At 37.5% G+C, this 20,744-nt stretch overlaps 1 protein-coding gene across 4 annotated transcripts in view; it reads left to right on the forward strand.

Annotated features, from left to right (window-relative positions):
• Positions 1–1,039: 1,039 nt before the first annotated feature.
• The window catches only part of OSGIN2 (oxidative stress induced growth inhibitor family member 2), a 34,446-nt gene continuing 14,741 nt past the window's right edge, over positions 1,040–20,744 (forward strand). The window contains exons 1-5 of one of the 4 annotated variants that reach the window (XM_074199913.1): positions 5,157–5,260; positions 10,600–10,712; positions 13,192–13,346; positions 16,635–16,771; positions 17,039–17,230. In XM_074199913.1, the coding sequence (XP_074056014.1) occupies positions 13,280–13,346; positions 16,635–16,771; positions 17,039–17,230 (396 nt within the window). In that variant the 5' untranslated portion in view covers positions 5,157–5,260; positions 10,600–10,712; positions 13,192–13,279. Of the gene's footprint in view, positions 1,244–5,121; positions 5,261–10,599; positions 13,347–16,634; positions 16,772–17,038; positions 17,231–20,744 lie in introns of those variants that run through there. The other 3 variants (XM_074199914.1, XM_074199909.1, XM_074199910.1) reach the window with 3 other exon arrangements.

Below are 20,744 nucleotides of genomic sequence, written 5' to 3' on the forward strand. Positions count from 1 at the left end.
AACTATGTGGGTCCATATTCAATGGGTTCATTTCAAACCTGCTAATTAATTCAACATGCCAATTCTTTTATTATTACCAGATGGACTTCCAGTCACATTTCCCATGGAAGTTTCTCCAAATCTTTTATCCTCTCCCCAAGATCCTCACACTTTTCCCCTCAGTCAAGATAGCTTGACTCCTACTATATTGAAAAAAAGAGACCATACACCATGTGTTCCCTCTTCTCATTTCATATCTCAAAATTCCTCTAGATCATCCCTCATTCTCTCTACTCCTATCTCTGAAAAAGAGGTGATTCTTCTCTTTTTTATTGCCAACCCCTTTGTACCCATGACACCATATCCTCATGGCTCTTCTGTGTGTTTGCCCACTGACTACTTCCTCTTCTAAGAGAAATGCACTTAAAACATAGTAATTTTAATCCCCCCCCCCCCCATTTATTCAGCTTTTAACTCTCCTTATTCTTTGGTTCCTTTTCTGCCTTCTACTGCCTTCTGCCCAGGTTTCATTTATCCCTTAAAAAAAAAAAGCTTTCACTTGATCCAGCCATTCCCTTCAAGCTATTGTACATACATATGTTTAAATAAAGATTCTGATATTCACAGACTCATAAGAGTCATCTAAACCAGTTGTTTCCATATCCTTAACCTTTTACTTTTCAACCCCAGGCAATCTGGCTTCTGACACTTCTACTGGCCTGAAACTTCTTTCGCCACTATCTACAGATCTAACTATGGATGCATTTATGTCTGTGTACACACACACACACACACACACACACACACACACACACACACACAAACTATATCTATATCTATATAAAGATATATAGATATATCTTAATTATCAATCAGTAAACATTTGTTAAGTGGCTATCATATGCTAAATACTGTACTAAGCCCTGGGAATACAAATGTGAAAAAAAAAGTTGTTGCCCTCAAGGAATTTACATCTAACAAAAGACAAGATACACAAAAAAGCTGAAAAGTGGGGAGGAGAGAAAGGTTTGTTGGGGAAGGCATTAGATCCAGGTCAATGAGAGAAGTCCCAAAGGAGCATAGCCAAGGGAGGAAACTCAGTTCAGGTCTGGAGTTCATAGTTCCAACCTCCCATCAGAGAGGCAGAAAGTAGTGATAAAATACAGTACCAAGGCTGATGAGATCTGGAAGAATGAGGAGGTTTTCCCAATAAGCTTCCTGGAACATGGTAGAGAAGAGGGAAGTCCTAAAGTAGTGCAGCCAGGTAAGAAATAAAAGTATGTATTTTTTAAATATGAGGTAAACCATAATTAAAACCAATTTACAGTTATATGTACTTTTATAATTTCCCTCTGCCTTGGATGCTGGTTCTTAACCTTTTATGTCATGGACTATTATGGCAACTGGTAAAGTCTATTCCTTATCAGAATAATGTTTTTCAAACAAAATGTGGAATATCTTTATAATATAAAAGAATTATGAAAGAAACCAATTATATTAAAATACAGATAACAATCTGTTTTAAAAGTTCATGGAATTTAGATTAAGAACCTCAGTCTTACAAGTTTAATTTTTCTATTTTATATATTTGGATACCATACTGATCAATAAGTTAGATAAAATTTGTTTATAAAAATTACACATGATCCTTTTTTATCAACATAGAAATTAATAATATCAGCAGCTGATATTTATATAGTTCTTAAAGTTTGTAAATCTTAAAGGGCTTATCTCCTCACAATGATCTGTAAAAGAGGATAGTATAGGGACTATTGTCTTCATTTTACCCATTTAAAAAAAAATGAGTCAGAGAAGTTAAAAGACTTTCCTTTAGTCAAATAACTAAATAAAGGTCAAAGGCTGGTTTATTCCTGACTAGACATTCAAAACCTATTTCATTTTATCATATTGTTTCTCCATAAACATTGCTTGGGGACATGCATTTACTTTGATTACCTCAACTGGATAAGAAGGGTCAAATGGTTAGAATTCTACTAAGTGAAAGAAAAAAGTATAATAATCTGTACAATAATTTTATTGATTTGATTTGTTTGAAATTCAACTTTATAATTATAACTCTAAGGAAATAGATGAGGGTGCCTAAATTAAGCTAATTGAAGTTGGGAAATAATCTATTTGTACTTTTTTTTTCTGTTTGTTTCTCTAAAATCTGTATTTGATGAACAATTAAATCCAATTATATTTATTATGTTTACAAAAGGAACCATAATAAACAAATGCACTTGTAAAAAATTTAATGCAGTAATTATACCATATGTTTGGTTTTGCCTCAGAGTTGGGCTGAGTATGTCAATTGTCCCTGTTGATGACACAAACTAACTCCTCCAAGACAGACATCACAGTTCTTGCCAACTCAATTTACTCTACTTTTTGGGAGCCTGTTCCATGTACATGCATACATGTACACACAATCTGGATGAACAAGTAAGACTGGTCCTTTTCACCACTGCATCCCTTGATAAATCCAGTTTTTAACTGCATTCATTGTTGCATTCCATAAGGACAGAGAGTAAGAGTGAATCATGTGAAACTAAGTGTATCCAAACAAAAAATGGGCACTCCCAATTATACATAGGTAACATGGATATTAAAAGCAACATTTTGCTTCTTCTGAGAATGCTCATTGTGTGTTCAGAGGGTCATATGATTTTTGTACTGAAATAATAACTGACAAGAGAGAGTTTCGTTTGCAAAGGCATTTCTTTACATTATTATCTCAATGGATTATCACAACCACCCTGGGAGGTAAATGATACAAATATTATTTTCACTATTTTAAAGATGAGGATGGACAGAGGTTAAAAGATTTTCCCAGGATTTCTGACCTAGTGTCTACATCCAAACTTGAATGCAGGTCTACCAGCCTCAAAGTCCCATATTATCTACTACATTAGGAATCATTTTAACTTCTTGTTGTGGCTCCACAGACCACTTAGTTGACTTGGACAATCATTGAGTCATTTTTTTTCCTTCTGATCCTGTGATTCCATTTGTGTAGAGAATTCTTTGGATAAAAACTCTCCAGAAATCCAGTGGTTATTATTTTTCTGTAACATTTTGTTTTAAAGACTTGCCTGAGAGATTAAATGATTTGTCAAATAGATCTTGAACTCAAGTTCTTCCCGCCTCCAGGTCTGTCCCTTGTCTACCCCATGCTGACTCTCATAATTTAATTTTCTGTTCTTCCCCAGGGTATCTGGGTTATTGAGCAGGAAGAAGTTGAATTAATTTCCAATTGGAGAAATTAGGGCTCTATTGGGGTAAATATTTAACAAAGGGGAGTCCCTTCCCAACCTCAGCAGTTTTGGGAATTTGAATTCCTTTCTACTGGATAGTCAAGCAAAGATTTTAATTCACATCTGAGTAGTTTCAAAAGTTTGTGATATGATCCTCACTGGTCTTGGGGGAAAAAGAGGGTATCAATTAAGAATTTAAATTATTTAATCTGATTCCCACATTGTACAAATGAAAGTTCAACCCAGAGAAGTTATTTGCCCAGAAGTCACACAGCAAGTAGCATGAAGCCAGGATTTCTGGCTCAAAATCTGCACATTCAAGGTTCTTTCCTTGCACAAACTACAAAAGGTTATACAAAATGCTTCCAAATAAAGTTTTCCTACAGCTCTACATTTTTAAAATATGCAATTTTTGGAATTGGTCTTAAAGTTCCTGAGTTTAAATTCTTAAAGGGAACCAAAATTGGAGTCTTAAACATGTTTCTGGAGCAAATGGAAAACAAACATTACAAGTTGTCAAGACTTCACACAAAAAGAAGTCTAGGGGCGGCTAGGTGGCGCAGTGGATAAAGCACCGGCCCTGGAGTCAGGAGTACCTGGGTTCAAATCCAGTCTCAGACACTTAATAATTACCTGTGTGGCCTTGGGCAAGCCACTTAACCCCATTTGCCTTGCAAAAACTTAAAAAAAAAGTCTAAAAGTGAAAACAACTGGGCAAAATCATGTTGCGTTGTAAATTTATTAACTCCCTGTGATTGTCTTTTTAACCCGGAACCTCTTGGGATACCTTGGAGTTTACTAGGCTAGATTTGTCTTAAGGAGAGAATCTCCTTGGCTCTCTGATTGGTCAATAATAAGCTCAATTTGGTCATGGTCCGAGTCCTCATTGGTTCTCAGTGAATGGTAGCAAATTGTTTCTCTTTTAGCCAGAAACCCTGAGAGTCTTCCCCTCCCGAATTGGATTTTTTTTTTGACTAGATGAAAGAGGCTTTTTTTTTTTTTTGGCCTGAACTGGTACTACTTCAGTTAACTGAAATCTGGGAAAGACTTTATTTTCAAAAAAAAAAAAAAGGGGGCCCAGATGCAGGGCCATCTCCAGAGGCCTGACTTCTACCTGGCCACTGGACCCGGGAGATTCTGGAGGCCGGTGAATCTGCCCAAAGGGAAACCCAATTCACTTGCAAATTATGGCTTCACCGTCCCCCAAACCACATTCCACCGGGGGACCCCTGAGGTGGGCACAAGTTAACCACATCCAGGGTCGGGTGAAAACTCCCGCCCCACTCCTCCGTTCTTTCCCTCAGACCACACTTGCCGTATTTTTAGATATAAAAGATTGAAGGCCTGCTGGGGGAGAGGGGTTTCGGGTGCCCAGGTGAGGTTAGCATCGCTGAGGCGCTTGTGTGGCTCCTCGGGGTCAGAGTTCAGGCGGGCACGCCGGCGTGGGGACTTCTCTCGGCAGCCCCGCTCACGCTCAAGGCCGCCGGCGGGTGCCCACAGGGAGGTTGGCTACGGGCGGGCGAGGGTCCCCGCGGGCCTTCCCGCGCCCGGCCCCAGCGCCCCCACCCCGGTCCGCGCCGCTAGCCCACGCGCTAGCCCACGCGCGGGCACCAGGCCCCGGGGGGGGGTGGGAGGCGGAAGTCGCCGCCCGCCCTCCCGCGGCTCCCCGGCCTCCGCCCCGCCCCCGCCCCCCGCGGCCGGCCTCTCCTCCGCCAATCCCGGCCCGAGCAGCCTCCGCCAATCCCGGCCCGAGCAGTCTCCGCCAATCCCCGCCCGAGCAGCCTCCGCCAATCCCGGCCCGAGCAGCCTCCGCCGCACCTGCGAGGAGGAGCCCGGCGGCGCCTCGGGCTGCACCAGGCCCCGCCCGCCCGCGCCGTCCCCTCGCCCTGCGCCTCGGCGGCGGCGGCGGGAGCGGAAGCGCCGGCCCCGGGGTCCCCCGGCGGCACGAGCGCCGAGGAGCGGCGCCGGGGCTGCGGGCCCATGCCGGTGTGGTGCTGCCGCTGCGCCCTGGCCGGCCACTTCAGGTGAGCGGGGCGGCCGAGGATGCGGGCGCCGCCTCCGCGTGGGGCCGGGCCGGGGGCCGCAGGCCGCGCGGGGGGCGCCCGCCCGGGAGTTTCTGCAGAAAGTTTGGAAGGCCGGGGCGGGGGGCGGGGGCGCCGGGTCTCTCCCGGCCCCTGTGCCCCGGAATGACGGACGGACGGCCCGTGTGGGACACCACCGCGCCGCCCGGGGAAGGGGCTCGGCCGGGCTCCCCGCAGCCTGCAGCCTCGGACGCGTTATTTGGAAGGAAGTTTCAGAGTTTGTAGGTTTCATTGTTGTAGAAGATGTGAATTCTCCAGGAGCCAGTTTCCGATTCCGATCCCCAGCCCTCCGGGCACTGCCCCACCTCCCACAGCTGCCAGTTTCGGCCCTTCAGAACCGCCGCGTGACCTGTGAGGACAAAAGGAAAGACCCCCCGAGGCACCTAGGGAGAAGGGGAGACTTAGCCCTCTCACCCAGGGAGAAGGGGAGACTTAGCCCTCTCACCTAGGGAGAAGGGGAGACTTACCCCTCTCACCTAGGGAGAAGGGGAGACTTACCCCTCTCACCTAGGGAGAAGGGGAGACTGTACCCCTCTCACCTAGGGAGAAGGGGAGACTTAGCCCTCTCACCCAGGGAGAAGGGGAGACTGTACCCCTCTCACCTAGGGAGAAGGGGAGACTGTACCCCTCTCACCTAGGGAGAAGGGGAGACTTAGCCCTCTCACCTAGGGAGAAGGGGAGACTTACCCCTCTCACCTAGGGAGAAGGGGAGACTGTACCTCTCTCACCTAGGGAGAAGGGGAGACTTAGCCCTCTCACCCAGGGAGAAGGGGAGACTGTACCCCTCTCACCTAGGGAGAAGGGGAGACTGTACCCCTCTCACCTAGGGAGAAGGGGAGACTTAGCCCTCTCACCTAGGGAGAAGGGGAGACTTAGCCCTCTCACCTAGGGAGAAGGGGAGACTGTACCCCTCTCACCTAGGGAGAAGGGGAGACTTAGCCCTCCCACCTAGGGAGAAGGGGAGACTTACCCCTCTCACCTAGGGAGAAGGGGAGACTTACCCCTCTCACCTAGGGAGAAGGGGAGACTTAGCCCTCCCACCTAGGGAGAAGGGGAGACTTACCCCTCTCACCTAGGGAGAAGGGGAGACTTAGCCCTCTCACCCAGGGAGAAGGGGAGACTTAGCCCTCTCACCTAGGGAGAAGGGGAGACTGTACCCCTCTCACCCAGGGAGAAGGGGAGACTTAGCCCTCCCACCTAGGGAGAAGGGGAGACTTACCCCTCTCACCTAGAAAGAAAGGGAGATTTTACCCCCTCTAACCTAGAAAGAAAGGGAGATTTTTACCCCTCTAACCTAGAAAGAAAGGGAGATTTTACCCCTTTAACTTAGAAAGGAAGGAAAATTTTGCTCTTCAAACAAAGGAAGGGCTACTTTAGAAGTGCAATCATTTTTAACTTTGTAAAACCAGAGTTTAACTAAGAATCTTATCTTCCAGTGAATTGTGTAATCCTTTATATTTTCCAATAATCCTTTATATTTCCAGCCTTATTTTTGACTTTTTCCATACCCACAACCTGTGAGGGAGTTAGTAAAAGTCTTATTCCCATTGTTTGGGGACTTAGGCCATTGCATCATAGACCTTAGAGACTCTTGCCCATCTGCCTCATTTTCCAGAGGAAGAAACTGAAACCTAGAGATGTTAAATGACTTGGCCAAAGTCACAAAGGCATTAGAAAGGGAGTAAATTCTCTTAGGCAGAGTAGGGATTCAAACTCACTTCCTCTGATAAACCCAGTGCTCTCCTCATCACACCAGCAACTTTGGTTTTAAAGAAACTAACCCAGATCCTTTGAGTGGAGCAGATTTTTACTGTCCCACCACTGACTTTTGTGTCAAATAAAAGTAATGTTTTATTTCATAAACCAAACAAGTCTTATCTTTAGGCTATAGTCTGTGCCCTGGAGGCCTAGAAAGCAACTTCTCTTATAAGCCATATCAAAAACTTTGAAACTTAACTTTGAAACATTCTGAACACCCAGACAGCTTTCAGACAAAAGTTGCTTTTCACACTCATTTTAACATCTTTGCATATGAAATTTACACCCATTCAAGACTATTTTCCATGATAAATGTTCTTCTCTAAGCAATTGGAAATATTTGTGAATTAGAGTGTTAGAAAATAACTTGACCTTTTACTGCAGTTTTTAGAAAAAAGGGGGAAAAGAACATGTATTCCCCCCCCCCCCAAAAAAAACCATTTTTTGCCAATAGACCAATGGGAGAGGAAAGGGGAATGAACATAAACTAAACCCTTTTGTCCCTGTAGTTTGGGGGAAAAAAGCATTGCGCTTTTTTTTGGTCAAATCAGTTCAAGTTTAGAAACTTGGGTAAAAATTGTCAGAGGCTTTTTTAAGAATTAAAGGGTTTTTTAAAAATTTTGTTCGAATGCATGGCATTTTGGAGGGGAATACTTAATGCTTTAAAGGGGGGAAAACTTGTCTTTTAAAATGGGGAATTATGAGTTTTCATTTTACCAAAATGGTCCTTTTTTATATGGTAATTATATGTCTGCTGAAAATTAAGGATTGCTTCACTAAAGGTTATAATATAGGTAACAAAATAACAATACATTTTCAAAAGCTGGTATATTAGCTGCAAATCAAAGTTGACCTTTAACAGTTTTGTTTTTTTCTATCAATATTCTTAGGATATGATATATCATTATAAATTTAGTAAATACCTAAAATTGACTGGAGAAGAATTGATTTATATGGTTAAATCAAATATAGCTATTTATCCTAAATAGAGAATTAGAAAGTAATTGTCTAGTTTTAAAAATTAATGGTTTTTGGTGCTTTTTTACTTTTACATTATATTCATTTACAAATATGTACCTCTCCTTTTTCACTCAAAGAGCTATTCTTTTTTTAAAAAAATAAAGAGAAAAGGGAGGAAAAGTCTGTACAGCAAAATCAACCAACAAGTCAGTGGATCAGACTGGAATATATATCCTACACCCAATCTCCAGCCACTAAAGTGAAAGAATTGAAAGCAGGGATAGACTTGGTCAATATAGACTATAATCAGCTTTAGATTCCTTCTTACTGTGCTTTGTTTTTATTTACATTGTTGTCATTGTATTTATAGTTTTCCTTCTAAAGCTTTTATCAATCTATATCTAGTGTACTGTTTGTTCCTGTTAAAAGTAATGGGATAGGTGGTGCAGTGGATAGAGCACAGGTCTTGGAGTCAGGAGTGCCTGGGTTCAAATCCCACCTCAGACACTTAATAATTACCTAGCCATGTGGCCTTGGGCAAGCCACTTAACCCCATTGCCTTGAAAAATCTAAAAAAATAAAAATAAAAAAAAGTAATGGGATATTTGGGAACATTAGTATGTTGAAAAATTAACTCATTTATTGATTTATAAAGGGCAATCAGTACTACTTAAGCACCATTTTTTAATTTTTGGTTTATTTTGTTGTTATTTTCTTGTCTTCAAAATTTGATTTTTTAGATCTTTGAATCAAGCATTCTACGTATTAGATCTCTGAATCAAGCATTTCACGTATTTAATATTATTCCAATGTTTCAACAATAACAAATACTAGCTTCTAATTGAAATTCAAAACAGATATGTCCTGCATGATGTTCTTATATAACTAAGTATAATTTGTGATAAGACAAAATATTGTATCAAAAATGGAAAGCTAAAAACTTTAAACTGTTCGTCGTATTTCAATATGTTCAACTTTGAATGAAAGGAAAATATTTTGAAGAACTTTTATTTACACTGACCAAGCATGAGGGAGAATCACTTTTGTAGAAAATTAGTATATGCTTGGAACTTTTTTAGATGGCTAGCATGATAAAGCAAATTATAACCTTTGACTTGAAAGCACAAGTTATGTTCTCAATCTTTATATTTGCAGATACATAATTGTCATGAAAAAGAAATTGCTCATATTATCTAACTCTACTCATATATATCCTCTTTGAGCCTTAAAGCTGAGAGTAGCTTCAATTAGAAAATAGCTACATTTAACTCTTTTATCATTTACCATGGTGAGAGATATAGTATATTTGAATCTTGGTGATGTTGGGGTTCTGCTATTCACTTAAAAGATGAAAATATTTAATGGTCAGCATCTTTAGATTTTCCCAGTGTTAAGAATGTTCTAAGAGTCTAACTATTGTTGACCTCCAATGAGAATTAACTCCCTAAAAGTTGTTAAATATTCATTTATGTTCACTCTATTCATTTTCTATTAATACATTTTAGAAAATAGGACTGTTTAAAATTTTTTAAAAATTGTTTAGTATTTTGTTTTTTTCCCTAATTAAATGTAAAAACTTATTTTTAAAAATTTTGAGTTCCAAATTTTCTTCCCTCTCCTCTTATTGAGCAGCAAGCAATTTGTTATAGATTATACAAGTTAATGAGAACCATTTAAAAAATAAATTGATCAGCCTGCATAAAGTATATTAATAAATGCTTTAATGTTGCTTTTATAAAATGCATAGGCAGCTAGATTGCACAATGGTTAGAGCACGGGACTTGGAGCCAAGATCTTAGTTAAAATGTGGCCTCAGATACTTACTGGCTATTTGACCCTGAATGTAAGACACTTAACTTTTGCCTCAGTTTCTTCAGCTGTAGACAGAGGTCATAATAGCACCCACTTTCCAGTATTGAAAAAAATCACATGAGATATTTGGAAAGTTTAGCACATAGTGCCTGACACATAGTGGGCACTTTATTAAATGCTTGTTCCCTTCTCTGTCCCTAAATGCATTGCTTTTTGCGAGGGATTTTGAAAATCATGGAGTAGAGATACTGATGGCAATAATAATGATAATAATAATGCATCGAAGCAAGATTTTGAAATATTGAGGCATTTACATTTATTTCTTCTGCACAAATGAATAGTAAAGTATTACAGTATAAAACTATTTCCCAAAAATGTTAGCTGTACATGAAACTATTCTGTGCCACTTGCTATAGTTGCACATTCAACTAATTATTAATAAGAAAAATTTAGGAGTGTTGTTAAAATTAAATGACTTGATTCAGGTTGATCTTTGAGTCAGGATGATCTAGCTTTAAGTTCTGGCTTTGGAACAAACATACTGGTTGTTTGACTGCGGACAAAAAACATTTTTAACCTTTCAGTGCTCTAAGACAACTCTATACATCAATTTTCAAACTGTTTGCTCTCCCATTTATATTTTTAAAAATGACTAAGCTTTTTATTTATATATATATATAATATATATCAGTAATTAATATAAGAAATTAAAATAACTTTGTATTATAAGGAAAATACTTTTGAACTTGCAGATGCTCTGAAAGGTTCTTTAAGAACTACCAGGGATTCTCTCACCACACTTTGAGCACCACCGCTGCTCTAAGATTTTAACTTACAGATGTGCTGAAGTTCTACATTGGTAGAGGTAATTTTCACACTGATGTCTTTACAATGATGAAATCTCAAGTTGTAACCTAAGATGCGAAAAATTGTTAGAATTCAAGGAGCACTAGTCTTATAGTGAGGGATTTCTAGTTTTGACTGCAGCTTAGTTGTAGGTAAGTCACTTAACTCAAGAAGTCATTATTAATTATGTAAGAACTCTGCCAAATGCGGGGTATAAAAGGATGGAAAAGCAACACATCATCCCTACCTCCTCAAGAAACTTTTACTCTAATAGACAGATCTAGTCAGTGCTGCAAGAAAAATTGAGGGAGGATAGGTCATTTCATTTGGAGAAAATTGGAGGAAACTTCATGGAGGAGCCAGAAACTGAAAGTAAGCTTGAAGGAAGAAGGATTTCTGTATGTCAGAGCTGAGGAGGAAGTAGGTAAATTGGGGAACCATCAATCAAAGTGAGCAAAGAAGAGCAGCAGTGTGGCGGAAATATGGATGAGTAGGGCCTGAAATGTGTCAGGCTAAAGCAATTGTATTATATCCAATAAAGGTAGTAGCAAGGCTTTTTTTTTTTTTACAGTAGAGTGACATGGTCATACCTATTCTCTAGGAAAATCATAGCATGTATATAAAGAATGGATAGTTCAAATAACAAGAAGGGAGTAGGAATGGAATTCAAGAGATGTTTTGAAGAGAGGTTAGCAGGACTTTAATGAACAGGGAGATGAGGAATAGGGAGAAGAAAAGTCAAAAATGACTAGAGGTTTTGAGCTTTGGTAACAGGCAATATACAATGATATAATCAGTAGAAAAAGAGAACATTGAAAGAGAGTCAGATTTTTGGAAAATAGATTCTGTGGGCTCAACTTTGGATATATAAGCTAGACAAGAGAGAGACCTTTACTTCAAAATGTCCAGTAGGTAACTGGAGGAGAGAGAGGTTAACCATAGTAGTAAATAATATATACTGGAAAGAGACTACAAGGAGAGGAGGGCTAGGACAGCCCTGAAGGGTTACATAATTGTTTTGAAATTTAACTTACTTAATTTTTTCCTTCCTAAAACACCACTCTTCTGAACTTCTCTATTTCTTTTTTTAATTATTTATTTATTTTTGAGTTTTGCAGTTTTTCTCCAAATCTTGCTTCCCTCCCCTCTCCCCCCACAGAAGGCAGTCTGTCTTTACATTGTTTCCATACTATACATAGACTAAATTGAATGTGTTGAGAGAGAAATCATATCCTTAAGAAAAAAAAATTAGAGATAGCAAGATTACAGAATAAGATAACACTGTTTTTAAAATTAAAGGTAATATAGTCTTGGTCTTTGTTCAAACTCCACAGTTCTTTCTCTGGATACAGATGGTATTCTCCATCTCAGATCCCCCCAAATTGTCCCTGATTGTTGCACTTATGAAATGAACAAGTCCACTAAGGTTGATTATCACCCCCATGTTGCTGGTAGGGTGTACAATGTTCTTTGGGTTCTGCTCATCTCACTCAGAATCACAAACTTCCCCATTTCTGTTGAGGGCACCATCGTATGTCCATTCCTCATCTTCAGAACCTTAGTGCCACTGATGACTTATCTTTCCTTTATCTCACATAAGGGATCATTTGGCAGATGTTGATTCTACTTCTGCAACATATGTCATCTTTGTCCCAATCTCTTTACTCTCACTTCCACCACTTTAGTTCACTTATTGCCTGGTAGTCTTTTACTTTTGCTTCTTCCTCATTTCTCCAGTTCATCCTCCTTGACTGCTTAGTTGATACGCCTAAAGCCAAGGCCTGACTATGTAACCTTTCACAAGCAGAGGCTCCAGTCTGTCTTTCCAGACTCATCATTGCCACATACTCTACCATCAAGCCAAACTAATTTTGTCATTCTCACTCATGACATTCCATTTTGCATACCTGACCTGTGTCTTTGCATAGGTTGTTATCTCTTATCTCTTAAAAATTCCAAATTTCCTTCAAAATTCTACTCAAGCACCACCTTCTCCAAAAAGCCTTTTTCTATCTCTCCTCAGCTTTTATACCTTCCTCCTCAAATATTATGCTTGTGTGTGCATGTATGTATGTATGTATATATACATATATATGAATATGTTCTTTCAGTATACTGCGTAAGCTCCTTGATGTCAGAGACTGGATTAGTTATTTTTTTTTAACACAATCTTGTTTCTAAATTGTATCTCTAAATTATTTTAAAATTACAAATATACTGAATTTCAGAAGTCAAAAATATCTTGGCTCAGACACATACTCGAGCGATCCCAGGAAAGTTACTTTACTGCTCATTGGTAGAGAAAGTTCTGACCTGCCGTGGCAGAAGTTGTTGAGTAGAGAGATACTAGGACTAATGACAATGCAGGGCAAGCTCCTATCCTAGTTAATTTCATAGTGACAGAATAAATGTGTATTAGAGAATGTCTCAGAGTGTAAATGATGTCATAAAGATGGTATTAAGAGCAACTTTTGTTCTTTCTTTTTAACTCTTTAAAGAAATTATAGCAGTCCTGAAACTGAAGGACAGATTTTGAATTCCTTAGTACAATATTTTGGTGACAGTTTCTGCAGAAAAGTTAAAGCAATGCCATTAGTTGAAGAAACTTCTTTACCTGAAGACTCATCACTGACTTTGCCTGTGGTAGTAGTAGGTAAGTTATTTCTATTTCATGTTTTGAAACTACTGGTATAACCATTACTACTTTGTAAAACTCTTAATCTATTTAAAGGTAGCTGAAGATTCTCATAACCAGATGGTATTATATAAAAATTCTAAACTGAAATTTTCAGACCAGTTTATTAGTCAAAAATACAGTTCTCTCTTATTTGTTGTTTGTGAAGTCACAATTAAGTTATTGTCAGTAGATTATAATTGGGTTCTGTATTGTATTAGGGAATTTTGATTTAAAAGGAAGTATTAGTATTACTGTAGTCTGTTGTATTCTGTTCTGTTTTATTCTGAAGAAAACTTCATGCTAGGTATAAACCAGTAAATTTGTGGGAGAACAGTTACTGTAATTGTAGAGCTAGCTGTACCTGCAGTTAACTAGAAGAGCCATGTGAACACCATTATATACCAGCCATCATTAATGATATCAAATACTTAATATGTGCGGGGTGGGGGTGGGGGAGATATAATGAATGAATGAATGAAACAATTCTTATCTACCTTAGCCTTATCCATATAACCTCATACCTTCAAATTTTCACTAAGAACATTTTCTATATGACAGTATTTCTTTAAATGTATGAATTTAATTACTTGGCTGTCAGTTTAAGATTTAACCCTCTCTTTGTAGCACAAGACTAGGGAAACTGGGTAAAAGCTAGAGAAGGTTTGGGGAGGTGAATAAATTGTCCTTTGTTCTCAAGATCAGGCAGCTTAAGGACCTTTGCATTCCCTGAGCTGGCAGAGAATAGTGTAAAGAAGAAGGGATTATCTGCCTGCTCTTTACAGCTAGATATCAGTGATTGTTAGAGAAGAAGAAAGTGAACTCATGCCCCTTCTCTGACAACCTCTGCTAACCATACTAGTCAGGGAATTAGCAGTGATGAAATCTAAGTTAAGAAAAAATTTCCTTCTTATTTCTGCTTCTTAACTATTAAGGTCTTTAAACTATTAATTTCAGAGGTGGGTGAAATGGGAACATTCTATCCCTATTTCATTCTAGTCGGGGGGGGGGGGGGAATGGAATCTCAGGACTGTAATTCAGTGGAAATTTAGCAGGAAGTACATAGCTATCAAGAACCTTTCTGTGCCTGCCAAAATGTTAAGTGGTTCAGTTCCCTGGACTGACGGCTGTGGATTATTCTAGTATTATCAATTTAGAAATTAGAGATCTTAAAAAAAATACTCTTTGCAGATGAAGGCTATTTGAGAGTTATAATTTTAAGTATGACTTTAGATTCTGGGATTTAAGGGAAGGCTTTCCAGTAATCATACATTGCAGTTCTATGCTTTGATTTACTGTAATAATGCATTATATTTCTTGAGCTCAGTTAAGTTTCAGAGAGACATCTTTAGGTTTGATGTAAAAACAAACATAAACAAATCAAAAAGCCCTCAAAGTCTAACAGTAAGTGCTATCCTAGAATGGAATGAATTATATTGGGAAGAATATTTTCCCTCAAAAGTTTCATTTGAGGTCCTCAAGCCCAAAACTGGTTGACTACTTTTGGGAATGTTATTGAGGTAATTCTTTTTCAGCTACAAGTTAGACCATATAATTTCTGAGGACCTTCATAACTCTTAGGTGGTGATTCTGTTAGTCTTCTAAACAGTCAGTGATTTTATATATATATAAAATTTGGCTTAATATCAATAAGTACTGTTAAGTACCTTCTATGTTCCAGGCAGTGAGCATTTATTAATATAGACTTAGTTTGATTGCCTTCACCTAATATTTTAATATTTCAGGATTTATTTCCCTCTAGCATTTAACACAGTGCCTAGTACATAGAAAATGTTTAATAGATGCTTGTTTCCTTTCTACTTTGTTAGTTAATTTAGAACACAGAACAGTATACTCTTTGGTGAAGAGCTTACAATAGAACTAAGCAAAATTATTTAGAATAAGTTAGTATTGTGTTTCATGCCTTTGGATGGTACTTCACTAGCTAATCTTATATTTTCCATGGTCTTTGAATGTGAGAGGCAGTATAGTATCATGAAAAGAACATTAGATTTAGAAACAGTACTTGGTTTCAAATCTTGTTTTTGTTGCTTATAACCTGTATGACTTCAGGTAAGTCACTAACCCTTCCTTGAGCCTGAATGATGAGAGGTAGAATTAAATGACCTCTTAGGTCTCTGACAGCTTTGGAGCCTATGAATCATATTCATAGTTAACATTTGATCATGCATTGTGAATCATATAGCTAATCTGTTTGAAATATGTTCTCAGCTGAATACAGATCAGTTAATCTCACTGTAAAATGATATGACTTTTTTTTAAGTCCCTGTTCTTTTAGAGATAGTTTGATATCCTGTGCTTAGGGATATTTGAAAGAAACTACATCTTCACCATTTTCCACCGTAGTAGTAGTAGTAGTAGTAGTAGTAGTAGTAGTAGTAGTAGTAGTAGTAGTAGTAGTAGTAGTAGTAGTAGTAGTAGTAATAATAATCTCTGTAGTAAACTATGATTAATGTATTGAATTTCCTGGACATGAATATCTCTCCAAACTGAAAAATTCTTATAGGGACAGAACAAGTTAATGTAATTATTGTGAGTTTTTTCTTGTTAGACAAGGGAAGTGAAGGAAATAAGCATTTATTAAGGGCTTCCTAATTGTCAGTAACTGTGCTAAGCACTTTATAAATATCTCATTTGATCCTCACACCAATCCTGGAAAATAGGTGCAATTCCTGTCCCCATTTAACATCAAGGAAATTGTGGCAGACACAGCCAGGAATCTGAAGTTAGATTTGAAGTTAGGTCTTCTTAGAGTTAAGGTGCATTGCTTTGCACCACTCAGCTGATTTAAGTCCTCTAGAGTTGTCATTAATGATGTTATGATGTTTTCAAGTTCAGTTTGAATATTCATATATCTAGGAAGACTTAAGATTTGTTCCATCTTTAGAGTAGAAGTTTTAAGATTTTAGAAAGAAATGGTTGTAGGTGAAATGTTTTGTTTTTTAAAACTTTTGTTTGTACTTTCATGATATTTTTAGGCTATTTGATTTGAATAATCTTTATTGTTTATCTCTATGCATGTCAAATCCTATTTCTGGGCAAACAGTCTTTATATCCTAAAAGTATTTCCAAGTTATAATTAGTGTTTCATTTCATAAAATCAGAACTCAAAAGACTATTTGACAATTTAATTAATACTAATTTAACAAAAATATTTTTTTTAAACAACCCCTGGAAGGGATAGGAGTTGACATCTAATAAGGCTTCCATTGTTTCTATACAATATGACAAACTTGCTTTTTATAGGAAATGGCCCATCAGGCATTTGCCTTTCTTACATGTTGTCAGGATACAGACCATATCTATCTTCAGAAGCTATACATCCAAATCCAATTTTGCATAGTAAATTAGAAGAAGCAAGACATCTCTCCATTATTGATCAGGTATTGTTTCCTAAGCATAAATGTAATTTTTCTTTAAAATGTGGAAGTGTTATAATTTTTATTCTAATTTGGATTCTTTTATTAGCATAGTATTTCTGAGTTGAAGATCCATTGTACAAAATCATTTTTTGTACATTAATCATTTTTATATTAACTTTATAAATTTAAGTGTTAACTTTTTTCCTGGTCATTGTGTTGAATTCACAAAAGGAAAAGTGACTCTTTCACTGCAACTCTGTTGTCTTTCTTTTTAAAAAAATCATTTAGGATTTAGAATACTTGTCTGAAGGTCTTGAAGGCCGATCATCTAATCCAGTTGCAATACTACTTGACACCCTTCTTCATCCAGATGCTGACTTTGGGTATGATTATCCATCAGTTTTGCACTGGAAATTAGAACAGCACCATTATATTCCTCATTTAGTTCTTGGTAAAGGACCACCTGGTGGGGCTTGGCATGTAAGTAATATTTTACTTTATGTATATCTTAATGTATCTGAATGTCTTAATTTTTGCATATGATCTTACTATGGATAGACCGGCTTGACTTTTAAAATTCAAACACAGAATCTCAAAATTGGAAGAGATCTATTTGAACTCATACCTGGATAGGAATCTCCTCTACAATGCCCCAGCCAAGACATTATCCAGCCTTTCTGTTTGAAACCCTCCATTGAAGGACACATAGACTCCCTTTTAAGTCAGCCCTTTTTGTTTTTGGATGTCTCCAGTCATTTAAGCAGTTTTCCCTTATGATGAACTTGAGTCAACCTGTCTGCTCCTAATTGTGTCTTCTGAGGCCAAATACAACAAACATAGGCCCCTTTCTGCATTAAAAACTTTTCAACCTCATTAAGTCAGCAATAGCTGGTTTTGAGTTTTTCCTCAGACAAACATCCCTATTTCCTTCAGCTGATTCCTGTATAGGACACTCTCTGACTTGTCAAGGTCCTTCCTAAAATGTGCCCAGATGATTTCAGTGAACAACAGTTTTAAAACTCAGTTCTGATTACAACAAAGAAGTCTATTTTTAGAAAAATACAAGATACTTTGCCCCTCTTTTTATCTCTTTTTTCAGACATTTTGCACTTTTTATTCATTTTGGCATCTGGAATGTGATAAACTCTTGCTCAAACATTGAAGTACTAGAGTCAAGATACAGCCATCCTAAAAGGAGAAGAAAACCTTTAATTTTAGGTATTTACAAGACATTTACATAGTCTTAGATAATTTGACTACTTTTTTGTGTTAAATGGCATACAATTAAGTTCCAGTTTACAAAAACTCCTATAGCTATAAATGGCTATTATATCCCCATACCACCACTTGGCACAGCACTACTAGAATAACACTTAACATTTAGCATTTTAATAATCTCAAATAATAATGGATATTGATGTAATTAATTATAATAGTGATGAATTCTAATTTTATTACTAATGCAATCAATCTGATTTATTATGTGAGAATTAAATGGCTAACATTTCATAAGTTTGTTTCATAGTAAAAAAATGAAAATTTAAGCTTTCATTTTGGATTTTGTCAACTCAGATTAATATATAATGTAATATATATTAAAATTGGGATAATTTCTTTATTTTTACAAGTAAGAGTCCATTTTAAATATCTTTTTATACAAGGACTCGATGAATTAAAGAGTCTTTCATTTTATCTTTTGGAGAGCATTATGTCAGTTATTGCCTGTGAAGTACTTTAGTTTCTCAGAAAAAAGACACCATTTAAAACAATTAAATGACACAAGTTTAAAATATTAGGGGTAGAGGGAAGCCAATATAACAATGAAACATAAAAATTGTAGAGTATATTAAATAAAGACTTACTTTCAGTACATTTAGGGATGCTTTCTTTCTCCCAGAACTTTTCTGGGCCTAAAATAGTCTTAACAATTTTTTGACTCAAGTTTAAAAAAAAAATTTGAAATGTGAATTATTTTCATTACCTTAGACATTTTAAAATTATGCTCTATCTGCTTTCAATAAAGAACTTTATATATATCAGTGTTTCTGAGAAGCAGATGCTTTGGCTAAAGCTGCTATCTTTGACACATACTTTGGTTTATGTGCTGTCTTTGACACTACTAACAATTGTAATCGTGGTCAAGTCACTAATCAAATTAATAAGCAGTAAGCCTTTATTAATAATCACCTGCTGTGTTCCCAGTACTATACTAATTATGGAGAAGAAAAGAAAGAAAATGTACAAAGAAAGAAAATATTCCCTATTCTCAAGGAACTCTCTGTTGGCAGTGGGAGACAACATGCAAACAACTATGTACAAACAGGATATGTACAGGATATTTTGAAGATAATCTTAGAGAAAATGCTTCTTGTAGAAGATAGCATAGCTGGGATCTGGGAATCTATGAGATGGAAGTGAGAAGGGAGAGACTTGCAGACACTGAGGACAACCAGTAAAAATGAACAGAGTCAGAAAATGAAGAGCCTGGTACGAGGAATACAAATGGTAAGGAGATAAGTGTCTCTGGATCATAAGAGTATGTGGGAGTAAGACATGAGAAGACTGGAATGGTAAAAGGAGTCCTATAAGAAGTGCTTTTAAAAACATCCCAGATTTCATATGATTATGGAGATAATTCAAGCTACTAAATTTTCTGCAGAAAGATGAAAGGTCAGATCTGTGCTTTGGTAAGATCAGTTTGACAGCCAAAAATAGACTGGAATGGGTAGAGATTTGAGGTAGAGACCAGCTGGAAGGATGTTGTAGTGGTCCAGGTGTGAGAACAGTGTCAGAGAAAGCAGAAGTCAAACTTGAGAAAAGTTCATGAAGAATTGGTTGAACTTGACAATTGATTGGATACATAGTGGGGAGAAAGGGGAAAAAGGAGTGGTTTGGGGAATCAGAGGAGTGGGAGAAAGAATGAGATGTTGAGAATGATCCCTAAGTGGCAAGCCTGGATTATTCTCAATAATAGGAATGTTAGAAAAAGGAAAGGATTTGGGGGGGGAAGATAATGTTAAGTTTATGACGTCCACTCTCTAGCTAGTACAGACTGTTTATTAGGCAATTGGAGATAAGAAACTGGAGATGAGAAGAGAGGTTAGGACTGGATAAATAATTCTGAAAATCATTTGCATAAAAATGATAATACTAGGGGCAGCTAGGTGGCGCAGTGAATAGAGCACCGGCCCTGGAGTCAGGAGTACCTGAGTTCAAATCCGGCCTCAGACACTTAATAATTGCCTAGCTGTGTGACCTTGGGCAAGCCACTTAACCCCATTGCTTTGCAAAAAAAAAAAAATGATAATATTATCCAAGGAAATTTATGAGATCGCTAAGTAAAATAGAGAAGAGAGGTCAAGACAGAGCCTTGGGGGATACCCATAGCTAATGGGCATAACCTGGATGAGACCATGAAGAAATGTCAGAAAGACAGGAGGCGACTCGAGAGAGCAGTTCCATAAAAACCAAAAGAGAAGGAAAATTATCAAGCAGAAGAGGTGATCAGCATATTCACAAACTATAAAGTAGTTATGAAGGATGAGAATTGAAAAATTAGAGTTGTCAATTAAGAGATCATTTCTAATCTCTTAATGCCACTCAGATTACTCTCTTAAAATGGTGAGTTATAGATGACTTTTTTAATTCTCTAAGATTGTAAGTTATAGATGATTTATTATTGTTTATGTGTGCCACTCTTATTTCCTCATACTGATGAAATCATATGTCCAGAACCAGGAAAAACAACTGTATTCCTGGAGGATAATGTACATACTTAGTTTCCTTTTTTAAAGTAATGTTTCATATGCATCCCAATAGGTTTATTTCTAAAGCATTTCTTTTATAAACTGAAAAAAATTTCTCAAATAGTTATGCCTTGTATTGGTTTTATAAATTCAGACTTACGTAATGGGCTTTCTTAAAGGGCTTATATATATAACACTTGAAAGTAAAATTATATTTATTAAAACTGTTTTAGAATCTATCTTTCATT

Source organism: Macrotis lagotis, chromosome X, assembly GCF_037893015.1.
Source record: "Macrotis lagotis isolate mMagLag1 chromosome X, bilby.v1.9.chrom.fasta, whole genome shotgun sequence".
In the NCBI taxonomy this organism is placed as follows: domain Eukaryota; kingdom Metazoa; phylum Chordata; class Mammalia; order Peramelemorphia; family Peramelidae; genus Macrotis; species Macrotis lagotis.